The sequence below is a fragment of the Trachemys scripta genome, chromosome 1, assembly GCF_013100865.1.
Source record: "Trachemys scripta elegans isolate TJP31775 chromosome 1, CAS_Tse_1.0, whole genome shotgun sequence".
Lineage (NCBI taxonomy): Eukaryota > Metazoa > Chordata > Testudines > Emydidae > Trachemys > Trachemys scripta.
The window spans coordinates 246,337,955-246,359,650 of record NC_048298.1 but is presented as its reverse complement, the minus strand read 5'-3'; the positions used below and the strand labels follow the sequence as shown (position 1 = coordinate 246,359,650).

General features: G+C 43.6%; 1 protein-coding gene across 1 annotated transcript in view; it reads left to right on the top strand.

Annotated features, from left to right (window-relative positions):
* Window positions 1–288: 288 nt before the first annotated feature.
* LOC117870814 (protein-lysine methyltransferase METTL21E-like) overlaps window positions 289–21,696 on the top strand; it is a 30,683-nt gene continuing 9,275 nt past the window's right edge. The window contains exons 1-2 of the mRNA XM_034758187.1: window positions 289–539; window positions 3,028–3,116. Coding sequence (XP_034614078.1) covers window positions 3,044–3,116 — 73 coding nt within the window. The 5' untranslated portion in view covers window positions 289–539; window positions 3,028–3,043. The remainder of the gene's footprint in view (window positions 540–3,027; window positions 3,117–21,696) is intronic.

The following is a 21,696-nucleotide window of genomic DNA, read 5'->3' as shown; positions in this document are numbered from 1 at the left end:
AGTGTACAAATCTCTCAGGTGTTCAGTTTTTACAGTTGTAGTAATTGTGCACTCAAATTTAGACATGCAGTTGTACATGCATTTCACAAACAGACCTCTGCTTTAAATGTGACCCTGAATGTTTGGAAGAATACTTGGCTTTTGAATGATTTCCCCCCACCACCACCCTTTTAATTTTTTTTTAAATGACATAGATCATGACAGCCTTAGTAAATGCTATTTTTGTGAATTTGTCCAGATCTCTTGCTGTTATGAAATCTCCTCCTCCCTTATGTAAGAGTACCAAGTTCTCTGGGAAACACAGCACTATGTGACCACTTTGTGTTCAAGCTGCAGCTGTCAGGATTTATTAATGCCTTCTGGATATAGACCTCTTGCTGTTACGAAATCCCCTTCTGGTGGGGGATTGTTGGTAGTATGTAACAAAACTGTAGTGCGTTTCTATCTGGGACTATTTGAGCTAATTGTAGGGGAAAATCCAGTGGATAAATCTTTTTATATCTCCTCCTTTTATTGGAAGGCCAAGAAAAAAGATTCAGGTATGTTGATAGATATAAAACACAGCTTTTAGATGCTGGACACCATAGAAATTCTTCTTACTGCCTCAGTTTTCAGAATACATTCTAAGTAATCTGAATTACTTCACACTGCTTATATTAAATAGTGCAGGTTAGAAATTGAACTGTTTAGTATTGAAGTGCTTTTAGTTAATCATAGCAATAGAGTATAAAATCCATTAAACATGCTATGAATTAACTTCAAAGTCTAGCAGGATGTTGTCTAGTTCAGTACACATAATAGTGTATTATGGAGATGACCTTCAGAAGAAAATATGCGTGGATGCTATGAAGGGAAATGTTTTCCCAGCTTAGAATGGTTGTGTAGTGAAACAATACTGTCTGTCATGCGGAGTGCTAAGTGTCTGTTTAATCATATTAATTTCTCTGCCAATCTGAAGAAAACCTATGCATTCTACACTGTGGAAGTAGAGGACAAACTGATCAGTGTAACATTTACTGACCTGTCCCATAGCTACTAATTGATTATTTTATGTCATCCCTGTATGGGTTAATAATGGTAAAGCAATATGGTGGTAGGGAAAATCTGTACCTCTTGTGTGGATAAAATCACAGAAGTTGAAGATTGAACACACCACCAGCTCCTTAACAAGGCAGGAATGTTTTTTACTTTACATTTTCTAGTCTAATTTTAAATATCCCAAGCAAAAGGGTATCCACCTCTCCCCTGAGGAAATTCTTCTACAGGCCAATAGATTTTACTGTCAGGAAGTTGTCCCTGATATTCAGCCTATATTTTCACTTTCATAATTTTATTTCTTTACTACTGTTTATAGATCCTCTCACTTAATCCTCTCCCTCTCTGGTATTAAAATATTTATAAAGTATTACCATATGCTTCTCACAACCATTCTTTAGACACTCCAGCCATTTGTAGTTCTCCTAATCTATTATTCATAAATCTTGCTGCCCCTGATAATTTTTGCATTAATCTTCTCTGAACTCCCAATGTATCAATATTCATCTGATAATGAAGTGTCAAAGACTGACCACAATATTCAGGTCAGTTGCACTAAATCCATACACAGGGGAACTATTAACCTCATTCTTTGCAGGGATGCTTCTGTATATGCAGCCCAAAATTGCATTGCCTTTATTGCAAACTTTTGTATAATTTTTTTTGTTCCCTATCGCTCCAAACTCTTTGGGCATTACAATTTTCCATTGAGTATATGCGTTTCGAATTCTCGTGTGTGTGTGTGTGTGTGTGTGTGTGGCATTTTTTTCAGTTAAGTGTTTGCTTGAATTTTTCAAAGTTGAATCTCATTTTGTTGTTTTCCTCCTATGTTTCTAATCTTTCTAAATCTCTTTGTATTATTTCTCTGTTCGGAATGGCATTTGCAACTCCTGCTTCCTGCTTATCATGTATGAATTTCATTAATATACGGTTTACACCTCCTTCCCGATAATTAATGAAGTTAAGCAAGGCCAGATCTTACGGCAATCTCTTTGATACTAAGCTGGACGTTTTTCTCCTCCACCATACGTTTCTCATGAACTTTTTATGTTCTTTCAGCCGTGTTCCTATCCAAGATTATTTGAATTAATTTTCAACTAAGATTTAATAAAATAGTATTAAATCCTTCAGTAATGTCTATCAACTGCATTCCCTTCATCTGTTTTTTTTCTTTGAGAATAAAGAAATCGGATTTGCTTGAGAAAATTTATTCTTTGTTCCATGGTTCCATACTCCTTTAGATATTTAGTGATTTTGTTCCCCTTGGCATTCCATTATTTTATTAGTGATAGAAGTTATTTGTAGGATTGTAATTGCCAGGAGCACTCTCTTCTTTACTTTTTTGAAAATCAGTACAGTACTGCTTGTCTACAGCCTGCCAGTATCTCCCCAGTTCTTTAAGATTTTTCAAAAATAATTTCCATAGTTCAATAAATTCATTAGCTAATTTTCTTAATTGCCCAGGTGGCCATGTTGCCTAGGTAAGCAAGTTTGTATATATCCAGATTGTCCAAGTATTCCTTTATTTGCTTAATAATTTTTACAAGTGCTTCCTTTCTTTCTAATTGTTCATCCCTAGATTTTAATTTTTTTTTTCTGTTTAAAATATTTGAAACAAGTTTGCTACTCTGAAAAAAGTTCAGTATGTGATTTAATTGAGTCACCGCAGTCATTTGTGTCATTTCATTACTGGTCCCTACTTTGTCTAGTATTGCCTGCCTGATGATATTTTTAAACCTCATCTTATCCTTTTTAGGTAATAGCAACTCATTTTTTAAAACCACCTTTATATTTTCCCTGCAAATCTTAACTGTGTATTCCTCATTGTTTGCTTGTTTGCCTCATTCATTTTTCCTAAGCAGAATTTTGGTTTCCAGCACCTTTTTATGCACAAAATTTTCTCTACACACACACACACACACACACAGTGTGTAATATATGTAAATAAATAATATTCCATTTGATATTTTAATAAGTGTATTTTCTGTCCAGTATTGTACCACATGAAATGGACATGATACCATCACAATGTAATCATCTGATATCTGCTGAATTAATAAGGACGCCAGAATATAAGGAAGGTAATTTATTTTTCTTATCTGCTTCATTTTCCTGTTATGCTTGAGAAGGTTATTAAGTAGGAGGAAAAAGTGGTTTTCCATGAGGTATTTTCACATTCATGTCACTTAAGGAACTGTGTTAACATTTACATAAAAATGCAATAGTGTTATTGCAGTGTTTGTAGTGAAAATTCGTAACGTTATGCCATGCCAGCTCACACAAACCTTGGCAGCTTCCTACCAGAGTTTAGAGCAGTGCCTCTGGCTGGTTCCAGTGAATGAAGCTGTTGCCATAGATCAGGATATTAATGTAGAGTTTCTATGTGGGATGTCAATAAGCCAAAATGAATTACTTACAAGCTCCATTTCAGTCTGGACTGCCTCCAACTTAATCCTGAGAGATCTTCACATAAAACTAGTAGCAGAATCAGGCTTTGCTCCCACAAAGCTTGTGGTTTCAGGCCCTGTGATTTTTTTTTTTTTTTTATAAAGACCCTTAAAGATGAAGGTTAATCGCAGATTTTAGGTTTTAAACAGATCAAAACTTTTGAGTACTGGCTGTGAAAGGAGTTTTCAAAATATTAATTTATAGGTAAGACAGAAAGTTTGTCATAGTGAATGGACTGTGTGCACTTAATGAGCAGTTATTCAGTATTTGCTTTCTCCACACTGTTCAGTGTGTGGTTTCCTGCCTTTTTTATTGCACAATATTCAAACCCTGCTCTAAAGACCATTATTAATGTCCTCATGTGCTTTTTCAATTGTATTAATCACTACAGTATCTACATGTTTCACAAACACTGACAAATTTATTTTCACAATACACACCCCCACACGGTCCTGTGAGATCAGGGAGTGGTATTATCCCCATTTTACTCAAGAGAAATTGAGGCACAGGGAGATTGAGGTCAAAAGTATGCAGTAATTTTGGGTGCCCAATTTGAGATACTCAAGTACTGTGAAAAATCAGGTCCTACCATTATATAGCACTTTGAACATATAAAGCTCAGTGCCTATAACCATTTGTTGCTGCTGTGAGTTTTCAGCACTTCTATAAATCAAACCCCATGGTCTCAAGTTAGGTAACCAGAAAAAGAGGAACACACAATTGTTGGAGGCTTTTCCCTTCACCCCTTCCCCTGCTTCTTGTCACACACAAGACCAGAAGTCTGAGATGCAGGCAATGCAATGTTTATTGGGGTTAGTTTCAAGCAAGCATATCCATAGCTCTGCATGCCGGCAGAGTCTGTTTCCCACTGTTCCGTTCCCAGCTCTGACACTGCAGAGCCTTTACCCCACGTCTCCCTTCCTAGCACTGACGTCACAGAACTTTTGCCTGTGTCCCTGTTCCCCATTCCCACCTCCTCCTTAGCAGGCCCAAATATACCTGCAGTGCACACCCCTAGTCCCACCCCTTACAACTTACGGTCATGTTCCATTTTAGAGGGTCATGAGTCTGGGGTCTTTGTCCCACCTCTTTTGTATCCCATGGGAGGGGTAAGGAGTGAGGTGGTGCTCTGGACATTTCTCAGGCCTTTCTTTGGATTTTAACTGGTTGCTTGACCTTGGCTTGAGAGAGGAGCCAGGCAGCCTTCCAGTGTATGCTCATATATATACACTCCCATCATGCCCTGTACCACTTTTGACTCCATCTCTTATCTCTTTTCACCCCATCTGCTTTTGGGCAGATGTAACACACGGTTTCTTTCTTCACACATATTAGTAAGGATATCAGCATATCAAAAGTCAAACCCCAAATTCTATCATGTGGCATCAGATTTATGCTCACATGGGTAGCCATCTGGTTTGGATCCTTTAGATTCACTGCACAGGCCTCTGCCACTGATATTTAAATAAATAAAGATATTCTATCTCCTAGAACTGGAAGGGACCTTGAAAGGTCATCAAGTCCTGCCCCATGCCTTCACTAGCAGGACCAAGTACTGATTTTGCCCCAGATCCCTAAGTAGCCCCCTCAAGGATTGAGCTCACAACCCTGGGTTTAGCAGGCCAATGCTCAAACCACTGAGCTATCCCTCCTTTTGCTGGCAGAAGAGGGATGGTAAAACTCAGGAATCTCCGGTTCCATTCCAGGCTCTGAAGGGAAGTGTGCTCTACTGGCCATACTCTTCTACCTGTTGCCCCCAACTATGACCCTTTCAGCCACGACCCTTTCAACTTGTCCCTGTCCCAGTCCAGTCTTTACCTTGGCACTAACTCCTTATCCTAGTCCCATTCTCTTCATGTAGACAGTTAGTCTTCACTCAAGTTTCTGATATCAATCTCAGTCGTCTTGCCCACTAAATCCTAGTCTCCTTGCATTGCCACGCCGTCACCCCCTGCCTCCTCATCTGATCTCAGTTTCCTCCCACCCACTGACTCTGTCTCCACTACCTGTTGGCTCCCAGACCTAGTCTCCCTTCCCAGCCAGTCCTAGTTCCTTTCCCAAGTCCCCAATCTATCTGTCTCTGTCCCCAGCCTTCAGTCACTCCACACACTCCATTTTCCCTGTTCCTACTGGCTTCCAGTCCTAGTCTTTCTCCAGGCTACTCATCTAATCCATGTCTTTTGTCCTAGATGTACAGGGTGGTTTAATGCAGCCTTTATACAGACTCTGTGGGCCTACCTCTATTATTTTCCAGGCCTCAGGCACAACGTTTTACAAGGGCAAACCATGAAGTCTCACAACTCTGAGACTGAACTTGTGGAGTATGGTACCTCTGTACTTGCCATGTTCCCTACAGCAAGGCCAAATGAGTTAAGACTCCTGGTAGAAGCTGTACTCATTCAGGGAGCAATGTAACCAGTAAGTATTTGCAGCAATGCAGGGCAGCATTTTCGAAACAAGCAAGCATTTGTTAGTCTGCTTACATACAATCTTAGATTAGCATGGAAAAGTCAAGCTTAAGTCTTTGTTTTTAGTGGCAGGAGCAACTGGTCTACATTTCCATGGTCTCCTGTAGTCCATCTCAGTCTCCTTCTCCTCTAGACTCTGACCCTGTGTGTCTATCTCCCTGGTCTCTCTGAGCGCAGTTCTTCTTAACGCAGTCACCTGACCTCTCCTGTGTCTTTTTGTCCCCAGTTGCAGCCCCACTGTGTTCTACACCTTCTCCTTCCTTGGCTGCCAGGAGTTAACGTCTGGTCAGTGTTTGACTGCTGGGTCTTTCATTTTTCTCTCTAGGGTACTCCATTCATATGTGTTTAATTTCATTCAGTTCTTGATGGCCTATTTGGGCTCAACCCAGACAGACCTGCTGTCAGCATAACATCTGACTGTCATTCACATATCCCATGGGGAGAAATTAACCCCTTCATGCCCAGTGGGTAGCAATACAATGTAATGGGTAAACTGAGTCACCCACATTGATAACATTAACAAAAATCACACGTTCTCCACAGTCCTTGTCTCCCTGAATCCTTGTCCCAGTCCCTTTGTCCAGCCAGTCTGAGTTCTCCCCCATATTCCGACTGCTTGTCAGATCCATTGCCCTACTGGTTCCCAGTCTCCTTGCCCTACCAGCCCCAATTACTCTCCCCCACTCCTCATTCAGTCTCATGTTCTCCCCCACCTATTGGTTCCTTGTCTCTTCCCAATTTCCCTTCCTGGATCTAGTCTTCTTGCCCACCCAGATGCAGTCTCTGCCCTTACCAACCACCAGTACCAGTCTCTGCCCCCATGTTCCTTGTGCCAATCTGCTCCCCCATCTCTTCCCCACAGTGTCTTCAGTCCATCTTTTGTCCCCTCTGCTTTTGAATGAGATGGCTTCCTCTTTCATACTGAATGGGTGCCAGCAAGGGGGTCAATGAGAGCACATGGAAGACGGGCACCCTGCTCTGTTCCCCAGCTTGGAGCAGCCGGTTGCCTGTAGCCCTGAGCTGGAGCATGTTCAGTCACTCTGTGGGAATGGTGCATACCCTAGAAGTTGTGAGAGGTTTGAGCATGCTCAGTGAGGACAGAATCTGCAGAAACTTTAGCTTTTGAGCTGTAGCGAGTGTCTACTGAACATACGCAAGCTGCAATTTTTAAAAGGCTTAGAACATTCCCAAACTTGGGTGGATTTTTACAGGGACGGTAACAAACACATCCCTGTCATGCAAGTCACTCCCCTGCCAAATGTCAAGTCTTGCTTCAAACCCGGAGATTGTAAAGCTTTCCAAAGAAAAGGTTGCCAGATGTTTTTAATATTGGAAAAATACATTTTTCCCTAGGTTTGTTCTCAGAAATGGCTGAATCGTGTTTGGCTGAAATTTTCCAAAAAAGTGAGCCTGTGGCAGGCATCCAGCATGGAAAACTTCAGTCCAAACTTATAAAGTGTGGCAAAGCTATAAGCAACTTAAAATAGGGTCTTGTAATGGGAAGTGTCAAGCGAGCTTAATACTAGAGTGCTATCAGTCCTGCCTCTAATAATCTCTTTACTACAGCCTCACTCCATCTGCCTTCCCTTCTTGTTTTCGTGCTCCATTCCCTTGGTATCCCCTCTACTTCCTTGGGGCTTGTCTTCACTGCAGTCTTGACTCAAGTCATCTACAATCGAATTAATTCCTTTTGGGTTAGCCTATCTTGAATGAGTGGTCACATTATGACATACCGCTCGAGCTACGCAGAGTCGTTGCATTAGAAGCTGATGAGTTGTACTAACTCATGTTGTAGCCTATGTTCCCTGACTGGCTGGCCAATTGAAGTTAAAAGGACCACCAGGCTCCTGTAAAGTGTGGATGGAACTCAAGTTAGGAGGAAGACTCAAGTTAACTCGGCAGGGAAGAGAAGCCCATAGATGTTCTATCCCTTCCTCCCAACCCTGAGTCTGTGTTGCCATTTTAGATTGTAAACTCTTTGGGGCAGGGACTGTCTCTCTTGCTCTATTTGTACAGTGCCAAACACAGAGGCATCTCAATCTTGGCTCCATAGGTGTTTGTGATACAAATAATACATTGGGGATGACAACGTACAAAAAGTTCAGCATAACAAAAGAAAAGAGAGCAAGTGCTGTGCAGAACTTAGGATATGTCTACACTACGGGATTAATCCAAATTTACAGAATTCGAATTTTGGAAACAGATTGTATAAAGTCGAATGTATGTGGCCACACTAAGCACATTAATTCGGCGGTGTGCATCCATGTACTGGGGCTAGCTTCGATTTATGGAGCGTTGCACTGTGGGTAGTTATCCCATTGCTATCCCATAGTTCCTGCAGTCTCCCCCGCCCATTGGAATTCTGGGTTGAGCTCCCAGTGCCTGATGGGGGGGAAAAAACATTGTCGTGGGGGGTTCTGGGTACAGCCTCACCCCTTCTTCCATGAAAGCAACGGCAGACAACTGTTTCGCGCCTTTTTTCCTGGTTGAACACAGCAGACGCCATACCACAGCAAGCAAGGAGCCCGCTCAGCTCAAGACAGCAGTCATGAACATTGTAAACACCTTGCGCATTATCGTGAAGTTTATGCTGAACCAGAAAAACGAGGCAAGGAAGAGGCAGCGCGGCGACGAGAGTGATGAGGACATGGACACGGACACAGACTTCTCTCAGACTGCGGGTCCCAGCGCTTTGGAGATCATGTGGTTGATGGGGCAGGTTCTATCCGTGGAACGCCAATTCTGGGCCCAGGAAACAAGCACAGACTGGTGGGACCGCATAGTGTTGCAGGTGTGGGACGATTTCCAGTGGCTGCGAAACTTTCGCATGCGTAAGGGCACTTTCATGGAAATTTGTGACTTGCTTTCCCCTGCCCTGAAGCGCCAGAATACCAGGATGAGAGCAGCCCTCACAGTTGAGAAGCGAGTGGCAATAGCCTTGTGGAAGCTTGCAACGCCAGACAGCTACCAGTCAGTCGGGAATCAATTTGGAGTGGGCAGATCTACTGTGGGGGCTACTGTCATGAAAGTAACCAAAGCAATCATTGAGCTGCTGCTACGAAAGGTAGTGACTCTAGGAAATGTGCAGGTCATAGTGGATGGCTTTGCTGCAATGGGATTCCCTAACTGTGGTGGGGCGATGGGTATATGGGTTCCATCTATCTTGGCACTGGAGCACCAGGGTACCCGGTACATAAACCGCAAGGAGTACTTTTCAATGGTACTGCAAGCACTGGTGGATCACAAGGGACGTTTCACCAACATCAACGTGGGTTGGCCGGGAAGGGTTCATGAAGCTCGCGTCTTCAGGAACACTACTCTGTTTAAACGGCTGCAGCAAGGGACTTACTTCCCGGACCAGAAAATAACCGTTGGGGATGTTGAAATGCCTATAGTTATCCTTGGGGACCCAGCCTACCCCTTAATGCCATGGGTCATGGAGCCATACACAGACAGCCTGGACAGGAGCTGTTCAACTACAGGCTGAGCAAGTGCAGAATGGTGGTGGAATGTGCATTTGGCCGTTTAAAAGGTCACTGGCACACTTTACTGACTCGGTCAGACCTCAGCCAAACCAATATCCCCATTGTTATTGCTGCTTGCTGTGTGCTCCACAATCTCTGTGAGTAAGGGGGAGACATTTATGGTGGGGTGGGAGGCTGAGGCAAATCGCCTGGCTGCTGATTATGCGCAACCAGACACCAGGGTGATTAGAAGAGCACACCAGGAAGCGTGGCGCATCAGAGAAGCTTTGAAAACCAGTTTCATGACTGGCCAGCCTACCATGTGAAAGTTCTGTTTGTTTCTCCATGATGAAAACCCGCCCCCTTTATTGACTCATTCTCTGTAGGCAACCCACCCTCCCCCTTCGATCACAGCTTGCTTTCAAAGGAAATAGTCACTATCGTCTAAAAATCATGTATTCTTTATTAATTGATTATAAAAAGAGGGAGAGAACTGAGAAGGTAGCCCGGGTGGGGTTTGGGAGGAGGATCGGAGGGAAGGAAAAGGCTACTAAAAAAAAGGCTGTCATTATTTTAACCTTTTGCTTGGGCTGTCCACTGGGGTGGAATGGGAGGGTGCATGGAGCCTCCCCTCCTCCCCCCGCATTCTTACACGTCTGGGTGAGAAGGCTATGGAACATGGTGAGGGTGGTTATACAGGGGCTGCAGCGGCAGTCTGTGATGCTGCTGCCGTTCCTGAAGCTCCACCAGACGCCGGAGCATGTCTGTTTGCTCACGCAACAGCCCGAGCATTGCATTCTGCCTCCTCTGATCTTCCTGCCGCCACCTCTCATCTCAAGCGTCTCTCCTCTCCTCATGTTGGTCCCTCCTGTCCTCATATTCACTGGCATCTTTCCTATACTTTGAAACCGTGTTCTTCCACTCATTTAGATGAGCTCTTTCACAGCTGGTGGATTCCATGATTTCCGCGAACATCTCATCTCGCGTTCTCTTTTTCCGACGCCTTATCTGAGATAGCCTTCGGGATGGAGGAGGGAGGCTTGAAAAATTTGCAGCTGCTGGAGGGAGGGGAAAAAAGGAGAGAGGTTTTTAAAAAGATACATTTTACAGAACAATGCTTATACTCTTTCACGGTGAACAACACTATTCACATTATATAGCACATGCGATTTCTGTGCAAGCTCGCATTTTGCCTCTTAATATTGAGTGCCTCTGGCTTTGCTACTACAGACGCAGGTCCGGGCAACAGAATTCGGCTTGCATGCGGCCATGGTAAGCCATTGTCTTTCGGCTTCTGTGCCCTCCTTTCCCACATACCAAGCAAAGCCTGTTGAGTGCTGCGGTTTTCCTGTTAACCTTCAGCAGCAGAAAACAAACTAGCCCCCCTCCCATCCAATTCTCTGGGATGATTGCTTTATCTCTCCCCCCACCACGTGGCTGGTATCAGGGAAGATCCCTGCTAGCCAAAGGCGAAAAGCTCAGTGCCAATTCCCTCCCCCGCCCCCGCGCTTAGCTAACTGCAGGGAAGGATTTCTTTTCAGCCACCTCTGTCCCCTTAATTAAATTCCCGTATTTCAACCCGGTTACCATGAGCGATATCACTCTCCTGAGGATTACACAGCGAGATAAAGAATGGATGTTGCTTGAATGCCAGCAAACACCGGGACCATCACGCTGCCAGGCTTTGTCATGCAATGATACCAGATTACTTGCTACTAGCATGGCGTGGTCAAATGTCCTACCATGGAGGACGGAATAAGGCTGCACTGCCCAGAAACCTTCTGCAAAGGCTTTTGGAGTACCTCCAGGAGATGTCCCTGGAGGATTTCCGCTCCATCCCCAGACACGTTAACAGACTTTTCCAATAGCTGTACTGGCCGCGAATGCATCCCAAGTCCTCATGGCAAATTAATCATTAAAAAACACTTACTTTTAAACCATGTTTTATATTTTAAAAAGTAAACTCACCTGAGGTCCCTTCCACGGGGTCATGGTCTTGGGTACTGGCTTGGGAGGGTACTTCAGTCAGGCTGAGAAAAAGATCCTGGCTGTTGGGGAGAACGGAGTGCTGTGTGCTCTCCGCAAGCTCATCCTCCTCCTCCTCCTCCTCTTCCCTGTCCGCAGAATCCTCAGGTGTGGCTGATGAGATTACCCCTGCCTCGGAATCCATGGTCAGAGGTGGGGTAGTGGCGGCGGCCCCCCCTAAAATTACATGCAGCTCAGCGTTGAAGCGACATGTCTGCGGCTGTGACCCGGAGCGACCGTTTGCCTCCTTTGTTTTCTGATAGGCTTGTCTGAGCTCCTTGACTTTCACGTGGCACTGCTCTGAGTCCCTATTGTGGCCTCTCTCCATCATGCCCTTGGAGATTTTTTCAAAAGTTTTGGCATTTCGTCTTTTCGAACGAAGTTCTGCTAGCACTGAATCCTCTCCCCATATAGCGATCAGATCCAGTACCTCCCGTACGCTCCATGCTGGTGATCTTTTTCGATTATCGGCCTGCATGGTTACCTGTGCTGATGAGCTCTCTCTGGTCACCTGTGCTCTCCTGTGCTGGGCAAACAGGAAATGAAATTCAAATGCTCGTGAGGCTTTTCCTGTCTACCTGGCCAGTGCATCTGAGTTCAGATTGCTATCCAGAGCGGTCACAATGGTGCTCTGCGGGATAGCTCCCGGAGGCCAATACCATCAAATTGCAGCCACACTAACCCTAATTCGAAATGACAATATCTATTTCAACGCTACTCCGCTCGTCGGGGAGGAGTACAGAAATCGTTTTTAAGAGCCGTTTATTTAGAAAGAAATGGCTTCGTTGTGTGGACAGGTGCAGGGTTAATTCGATTTAACGCTGCTAAATTTGAATTAAACTCATAGTGTAGACCAGGCCTTAGTATAATAGCAATTAATTCAGAAAAGAAAGCAGGTGTCAGGCATTTCCTAATAAATTTCTTCAGATTTAATCAGGACTGATTGCATCAAAGTACATTCATTCACTTGGGTAAAATGTACTGTTTTTTATTACAGAATTGACTCGTAAAATTAAGATTTTTGTTCTTTTCTAAATTTGGATGTTCATTGATATGAAGTGGGGGGGGGGGCGGGGAGGCGGAATGCAGTATTCTGGTGGTGGTTTTTGCATGTACAAAAGCATAGAATTGCAAAGTTCTGATATCCTACAACATCTGTCTCAGTCCTTCTGTGTTTAATAAAAAATATTTCTCTATAATCTACCTTTTAATAACGTAACTTGCTATGGACTGTATTGTGTAAAGGGTGCAGGTCTGTGCCAGACCAGCTCCTGCAGGCAACATGCCTGTTATGCCTCAGGAAGCCCACAGAAGTAGGATATGGATCGTTGCATCCTTTCAAAAGGTGTGCACTCCTCTTGTGGCTGGCTCAACAAGGCTGTGGCTCTTTCTGAATCCCAGCACTGGGTTCTGTTTTGCCTACCTACACTTCCTTTGGAGTGTCCATCTGCTGTGGAGGGGTTGACTCCTCTTCCTATGCTGTTGTCATTTGTTCCTCCCCTGAGATGGCTTTGTTTCAGTGGTGAGCAAGGTGTTTCTTGCCTTAATGCATTAAGGTGGTATGAGTAGTTTTAATTGATTTATATCTGATATAAACACCTGGAGAGCCTTTGCTTAAAATGTGCTTTGCAAATGCAAAGTATAATTAACTACCAGTTGGGGAAAATTGGTGGGGACCAGATTACTGAGCTCTTTCTTATGCTGCTTGGGGTGCTAGCTTCTGGTCCATCAGCAGCAGGGCAGGGAGGGGATTACTCCCCTACTCTGTGCACCAGCTCAGTGCTAGGGACAGTTTATCACACTAGATGCCATCTGTGTAAGGGTTATAGCTACTATGGGAGTCATGCCTTTAAATTTCTACATGTGTATAAAGTTTCAAGCATTATATTACATTGACATAGGGTATCGAATTGATTTTCTTGGCAAATAAAGTCACACACCTAGAAATAAATGCACTGCAATTACTGTATTTCAGTGTCTTGTCTTCAAAATTAACACAGATGCATTTGATTATATATTTCCAGACATACCCTCCCTCTCCCCCTTTGCAGATATTAATAGCAATAGTACTGGCTTAGCTGCAAGCCCTCTAAAGGATAAAGCCAAAGAACATTAGTCAAATAGTCTCTAGGTAAATTTATTCTCTGGAAAAATATTCTGTTTCATATTCTTGGACAGTAGCACGTTACTCTCGGTATGTGTTAAGCGGAGTGGAAGGATTTAGTGTTCTACACCCTCTGATAATCACTGCTAGGTCATCTAACAGTTGCTATATTTAAGTAATCTGCAAGGCTCTTCCTGAGGGCTCTTTCAAATCTGTCAAGGGCATAGTTAATGTTCTGTTCTATCTAGGTTCTTGTACTACGTTCATCCCAGTAATATCATCTGAGCACCTTCCAGAAGTGCATTAAGCAGCGTAACTATCATCTGTCACATTATTTCTATCCTCTTCTCCCTGGGTGAGAGGGGTATGTGCAGTGGAGTGTTTGTTTTGGAATTTTTTAAAATTATAGGTTGGGCTGATGGATGGGGAGTCTGGAATGGTGAGACTAGGAATTACTGGGACTGGGATCAGAAACCTGAGGAGTGGAGTCTGAGACCAACTAGGCAAGGCGAATGGGATGGGATGAGGAGCCAGTGTTGAAGTAGAGAGAGGACTGGTGGACAGAGATGGAAGGGGTCAAGCTTGAGAGAAATGAGCAAAAGACTCTGGCCACTACAGTACATTCCCCCTCAAGAGCCTGGAGTGGAACCAAAAATCCCAGAGTTTAAGCATTCCCCTGCTGCTCCCTCATCCTCCTTCTAGTGCTGGTCCACATGGGGGATAACAACCTGCTACTGGTATCAGTTACTTCTGCTAGCCAAGTGGCAGAGGTCTATGAAGTTGGATCTAAAAGTTCTAATGTTGCCAATGATCTATGTGGGTGTCAATATGCTGTGTGATTTTTTTTGTTTGCTTTTTTAAAAAACCTGGGAAATTACACACAAAAAATACGTTAATGTTTTTAAGGTTTTCAAGTCAAGTACGCAAAAGTCAGGAAATGCCACAATTAAGGTTGCCCGTGGAACCCTGATTTGGGCCCCTTGTGCACATGCATTATGATAGTCTTTAATTACATGAACACTTACTGTTTTTTTGACAGGACCTCTCCCTCATTCAGTCCACAGCATATTCTTTTAATGTATCTTCTTGTGTGTAATGTGTATATACACACACACACACACACACACGTGCGTTATGTGCTTGTTAGAGAAGGCAAGTCAAAGAGATGTGCCTTGCACTTAGAGCAGGTGATGAGGTTTGTGATGGTCCTGGGTTCCTGGGGGAATACGTTCCACAGGCTTTGACAAGCCCTTCAGGAAGTTCTGTCTCCTGCATGGATGAACTTTCCATTTATGGTAGAGAGGTCTGTTGTACCTGAGGGGTGAAGTTGTAGACTATGGTCCTCATTCTGGAGCGTTAGGCATTTTTAGATACCTTGGCCCCAGGCTGTGGAGCACCTTGAAGATAAGGACTGAGACCTTGAACTTGATTCAGTGTTCTACTGGAAATCAGTGTGAAGAGCTGAGGACAGGTTTGAAGAGTTCATGGTAGCCTGTGTTTCTGAAGAGATGAGCTGTGGCATTCTGGATCAGTTAGTTTCTGAAGTACTGAAGGCTTCATGCCCAGGTGTATTGCATTGCTGCAGTCCAGCTGAGAGGTGACAAGGGCATGAATAATTGAGGATTCCCGCTTTTGTTTCTCAAGGACCCATAGAACTAGGTAAAGACAAGCAGATAAAGTGAAACAGGCACAAAGGTTGTGGGACTTTGGGCCCCAGTCTTGCAGCCTTTGCATGTGTAAGGAGTCCCGTAGTGGTCATTAGCTTCAGAGGGATTTTTCACAAGAGTAAGGGTTGCAAGATCACACCTTTTATCCTGAAAGGTGCTAATATCTCAATGGGACTTGTGGGTACTCCACTCCACTCCTTTTAGGATTGGGCCCTAATCTGGATGGAAATAGAGACCCTCTGATAATTTGAATCTTTTTGGTCTATAACAGTGGTTCCCAAACTTTAACAACCTGTGAACCCCTTTCACTAAAATGTCAAGTCTCATGAACCCCTTCCTAAAAATGAATATTTCCAGGGATTTTCTCCCTTACCTGCGGATAAAGTATAAAAGCAGTGATCTTGGAAGTATAAAATTTGTTTTTATGACATGCTTATTACACACTATGTATTACTTATCATTACAGTATTTTATTACATTATGAAAATGGCAACACTCTTCCAAGCTCTCACTTTTGTAGCTTGTATCACTTTGATTAAGCCTCTTATAAGACAAAGCTCCTAGGTTTCATCAAGGAGTATCAGATGTGAAACAGCATGAAGGTATTTAAGAAGCCAACTCAGAGTTCCTCCTACACAACATTCAGGTCTTGAGCAGTCCAGGCAAACAATGCACATTACAACAAAGCTTAAACTTGTTCTTCATAATAATTTAAAAAACAATACTAACAGCCTATTTAATTTTAAAAACAGCAAAAAAATATCCACCTCCCTTTCCATTTCTTATAAGGAGTCTTGAAGTTTAAATCTCCTCAGTGTGATACATCTGCTTGCTTTGATCTGCTTAGCTCTTGGAAGTCCCTGGGGCTCTGGGCTGCTGGCCCCATGCTGCCTGGGATCCCTAGGGACAGCTCTGTCCGCCATTAGGGAATTTTTTTCCCCGAGAACCCCCTGTAACATTTCGTGAACCCCCAAGGATTCACGAACTCCAGTTTGGGAACCACTGGTCTATAAATAACATCTGAAAAATGTGTATATAAAATGAACAATATCATTTGAGGTTTACCCCTGACTGTTACTAAATGCTTCCTTGTGCTTTTTCCCTCCCCCCACCTTTTAGAATTGGGAGTGTAACTATTATTGAAAGTGAAAATAAAGAGTAAATTACACAATTGCTTGAAGATGAAAGCATTATTGCTTGCTAATGCAATCCATTAATTTCAAACCTCTAAAATGTTATTTCAAACCAAAATTCTTCAGACAAGCCAAAACAAAAAACCATTCTAAGGTTTCCACATATGCAAAGTTGGAAATTTAAGGAAACCTGCTTTTGAGTTATCCAAACCCAAATTTCTTGACATCTGAAAAATACTCTTTCCCACTGTGATAACTCAAAAATGGACATATAAATTTATAAGAAACTTTCCACATGTGCACGCTGCTGCTTGGCTGCATCTCAACATTGATAAATTTCAGCCCCCAAAATAAGTTTATGAAAAGAAAATAGTAACTTGGAATGAAAATCCCATCTCAGCCTGAACTTTCTAAATCGTTGCTGCAGCACTGCTATAGCATATATCGGTAGCATTCATCCTTCAGTAGTTTAAGGGCAACATTGCCATCAAATTGAGTCCGAGAGAACCACAAAAGACATTAACATGCTTGGAATATAAAATGGAGCAAGTGTATTATGAAATAATACTTAAATACAGCTAAATAAAGGTATTATCTTCACCTGAATTGTGACTTTCGGTGCCTCCATTTTTAGGACAATTTGAGATACTTGAAAGGGAAGGAGCCTGATTTTCAAAGGATGGATTCTCAGCACTTTCTGAACATCAGGCCCATTTAAAATAGCTCAGATTGGGCACCCAAAGTTGCTAGTTGCTTTTGAAAATTTAGGTCCCTCTATCATAGGGCTTTTGTGGTATTGTTTAGGGCTCTGACATTCAAAGTTGAATCCGTGTGTTGAATTGGCTCATCTCTAAATATAACTATTAGAAACTGGGGTTCTACGGAGAGCCTCAAGTGTCTATATACTTGTATATTTTCATTTGAAATGGCCATTTTCTCTGGGGCAAGTGCTATGTCACCAGGATGCCATACAAACCAGTTTGTCTAGGTATTCATGCCATGCTCTACAAACCTAAGATGACCTAAGATTGTAATGCTTGGAGGAACTGCTTGTAGTTCCAGAGCTGCACGGACTGATATGTGATATTTACAAGTACAGGGCTTGAATTAACTCTGTGGGTGAGAGAGTATGTAGCTTCTGTAGCAGGTTGAATATGTTGTTGCAGCACTGAACCTTGTCAGGTCACATCCTACGTTGCAAATTGGAAGTCTTGGGTTTCTGTATTCATGTCAGCTGGAAAAGGTCTATTCAGCTGAGAGGGTTATTCATAGATTCATAGATTCTAGGACTGGAAGGGACCTTGAGAGGTCATCAAGTTCAGTCCCCTGCCCTCATGGCAGGACTAAATACTGTCTAGACCATCCCTGTTAGACATTTATCTAACCTACTCTTTTTTTGCAACAGCATCACACTGACTCTCATATTTAGCTTGTGGTCCACTATAACTCCTAGATCCCTTTCTGCCATACTCCTTCCTAGACAGTCTCTTCCCATTCTGTATGTGTGAAACTGATTGTTCCTTCCTAAGTGGAGCACTTTGCATTTGTCTTTATTAAACTTCATCCTGTTTACCTCTGACCATTTCTCCAATTTGTCCAGATCATTTTGAATTATGACCCTGTCCTCCAAAGCAGTTGCAATCCCTCTCAGTTTGGTATCATCTGCAAACGTAATAAGCATACTTTCTATGCCAATATCTAAGTCATTGATGACACAGCAGAAGATGATATGGCTTCAGGGTAAATAAGATTGCTGTCTGCCACATCAGACATTGAAAGTTAAGTAAGGTTAGGTCAGGTCAATACTTGGAAGGGATTATGGACTTTTTCCTGAGGAAGTGATGTTGGTGACTCAGTAGGTGGCACTCTTGCATCTGAATCAGTGCTGTACCAGTCTATCAGCAAAGTATACGGAGAAATGCTTGGCTGCTATATATGTGCCTCATGGATGACATAAAACTGCTATCTGATTGCTGATAATCATTACAGATTCTGTATAGGAGGGGCATTTAATCCCATTGTCTTGGTCACATGCCAACTTGGATACTTAACTTTTGCTTATTCACATTCCTCCTGCAGTTTCAATTTAATTGTCGTCACTTCTTTTCCTCCACTTTATGTGCTGCTGAATGATGCCATGTTCCTTCCCAAAAATTGCTGCTTTTCAGTAGTAGGTGACATGTCCGTGTCCTAACTCACAAAAGGATATGAATTTTAATTAATGTTCATAAAGCACTTTATGATCTTCTGGATAAAGATAATCTATAAGTGCAAAGTATTAACTACTGTGACAAAGTTCCTCCTCTATCTTGGTGGGTCCTGTGCTTATTGGCGGATTTTCTTGCCTCAGAGATTCACCATGTGGGTTGGGGAACAGCCCAGAGACCTTCCCCTCTGGAAGAACCCACAGTCCAGGTCAATTGGGAGGTTTGGGGGGAACCCGGGCCCGCCCTCTACTCCGGGTTCCAGCCCAGGGCCCTGTGGACTGCAGCTGCCTATAGTGCCTCCTGTAACAGCTGCATGACAGCTACAACTCCCTGGGCTACTTCCCCATGGCCTCCTCCAAACACCTTCCTTATTCTCACCACAGGACCTTCCTCCTGGTATCTGATAACACTTGTGCTCCTCAGTCCTCCAGCAGCACACCCTTACCCTCTCCCTTACCCTCTCCCTCTCAGCTCCTTGCACCTCTTGCTCCCAGCTCCTCACACTCCCACCATAAACTGAAGTGAGCTCCTTTTAAAACCCAGGTGTCCTGATTAGCCTGCCTTAATTGATTCTAGCTGCTTCTTCTTAATTGGCTGCAGGTGTCCTAATTAACCTGCCTGCCTTAACTGGTTCTAGGAGGTTCCTGATTACTCTAGTGCAGCCCCTGCTCTGGTCACTCAGGGAACAGAAAACTACTCATCCGGTGACCAGTATATTTGCACTCTACCAGACTCCTGTACCCCACTGGTCTGGGTCTGTCACACTACTTATTGGGGAGAATTCATTGATTGCAAGCAAAACTGGAGTGGGCACCTGATTACTACACCAACTCCTTCACTATTCCAATATAACAGATGATCAGGCCTTGCAGCAAATTATCTGGTAATGAGGGGACTCTTACTTAGCTAAGAATTTATTGAGGAAAGAAACTGCATGAATTCATCTTATCTCTTACAGCAGGGGTGGGCAAACTTTTTGGCCTGAGGGCCACATTGTGGTATGGAAATTGTATTGCGGGCCATGAATGCTCATGAAATTGGGGGTAGGGGTGAGGGCTCTGGCTGGGGGTGCAGGCTCTGGGGTGGGGCCAGAAATGAGGCATTCAGGATGGAGGAGGGGGCTCTGAGCTGGGGCAGGGGGTTGGAATGTGGGGGGGCGGTGAGGGCTCTGGCTGGGGATGTGGGCTTTGGGGTGGGGCTGGGGATGAGTGGTTTGAGGTACAAGAGGGGGCTCTGGGCTGGGATTGAGGAGTTCGGAGGGTGGGACGGGGATCAGGGCTGTGGCAGTGGATTGGGGTGTGTGGGGGGGTGGGGCTTGGGGTGCAGGCTCTGGGCAGCGCTTACCGCAAGCAGCTCCCAGAAGCATGTCCCCAGTCCAGCTCCTAAGTGGAGGCATGGCCAGGCAGCTCTGCGTGCTGGCCGGTCCGCAAGCGCTGCCCATGCAGCTCCCATTGGGCGGGAACCATGGCCAATGAGAGTTGTGGGAGTGGTGCCTGCAAAAGGGGCAGTGCGCAGAGCTGCCTGGCCACGCCTCTGCATACTACGTCAGAGCTGGAGCGGGGTCATGCTATCTCCTTTATGAGAGCCCCTGACCTCGCTCCCTGGTGGGAGCTGAGGGCCAGATCAAAAGGTTTGGTGGGCCGGATGTGGCCCATGGGTCGTAGTTTGTCCACCCCTGTCTTACAGTATATCTAACATGTCTTAGTAATTGAGGGATGGTACTCTATTCAATTTTAAGGCTACTGCTTCCTGATTTAAACAATCTACTGTTGTTTAAAGTGTGTGAGGTTTAGTGCAAATTGGACAGTTGCCAGAGTGTATCTACTTTTAAACAGATTGTTTAGAAGTGGTAGGAATACTAAGTATGCAGACTCAACATAGGTCTAATTTGCCCCTTTCCAGGGATTTCCTTTATTGTTAACTTAAAAAACAATAAACTTTAGCACAAGTTTCCTTCTGAACTCAACTGTTTTTTTTTCTATATCTATCTATCTATCTATTTTTCTGCAGGACTCCTCTGTCTCTGCCCCTGGTTCCTTCTTCTTCAGAAGGAAACTCAAGCCTGTTTTTACTCCAGGTTTTGAGCTAATAAGTCACCTAATTTGACATTAGAATGATTGAAAAGAACTCTGCCTCCCTGTGCAAGGTTTAATAATCTGTTACACTGTTATATAACTAGCCCTTCACTAGTTAACCAAGAAGCTCCAATCTTCCAGAAGAGCCCATTTTGAAACCTGTGTCCATAGTTCAGTGTAGAAAATGTTGCTAACTCCTGTGCCTTTTATGATGGTTATATTTAAATCAATTGTGCATGATATTGTGATTATAATGCAAGTCATGTGACAGTATGTATATACATATACCTATTAAATTGTACATATACATATATATAATTAAAACATGCTATTGCTTCATAACTCCACCGCAGAAGACTGTGATGATGATGACATAACTGAGGTTAATTTTCTGTTCTACTAAACAAAAATGGCAGTGTAGTCTGTGATTGTGTTAGCTGTCCTAAATGTTCTTCACACAGCAACAAGGAAGACGTTTGGGTGATCTAGCCAACTGGAAAGGATCTATGTACAAGGGTACCGTGGGCTGCATGTATATGCTTACCTGCCAATAGCAGTGCTTTCTTCTCTTAGCTGTCATAATGTGTGTTGCTAAGGTTTTTGTTTCACATGTTCAGTGACTGATTGATTAAAGTTGCAGAGTGGTAGCCATGTAAGTCTGTATCAGCAAAAAGAACGAGGAGTACTTGTGGCACCTTTTTAAAAGGTATGTCTACACTATGGGATTAATCCGAATTTATATAATTTGAATTTTGGAAACAGATTGTGTAAAGTCGAATGTATGTGGCCACACTAAGCACATTAATTCGGCAGTGTGCGTCCATGTACCGGGGCTAGCGTCGATTTCCAGAGCGTTGCACTGTGGGTAGCTATCCCATAGCTATCCCATAGTTCCTGCAGTCTCCTCCGCCCATTGGAATTCTGGGTTGAGATCCCAATGCCTGATGGAGCCAAAAACATTGTCGCAGGTAGTTCTGGGTACATCCTCCCCCCTCTCCAGGAAAGCAACCTCAGACAACTGTTTCGCACCTTTTTCCTGGGTGAACAGTGCAGCCGCCATACCATGGCAA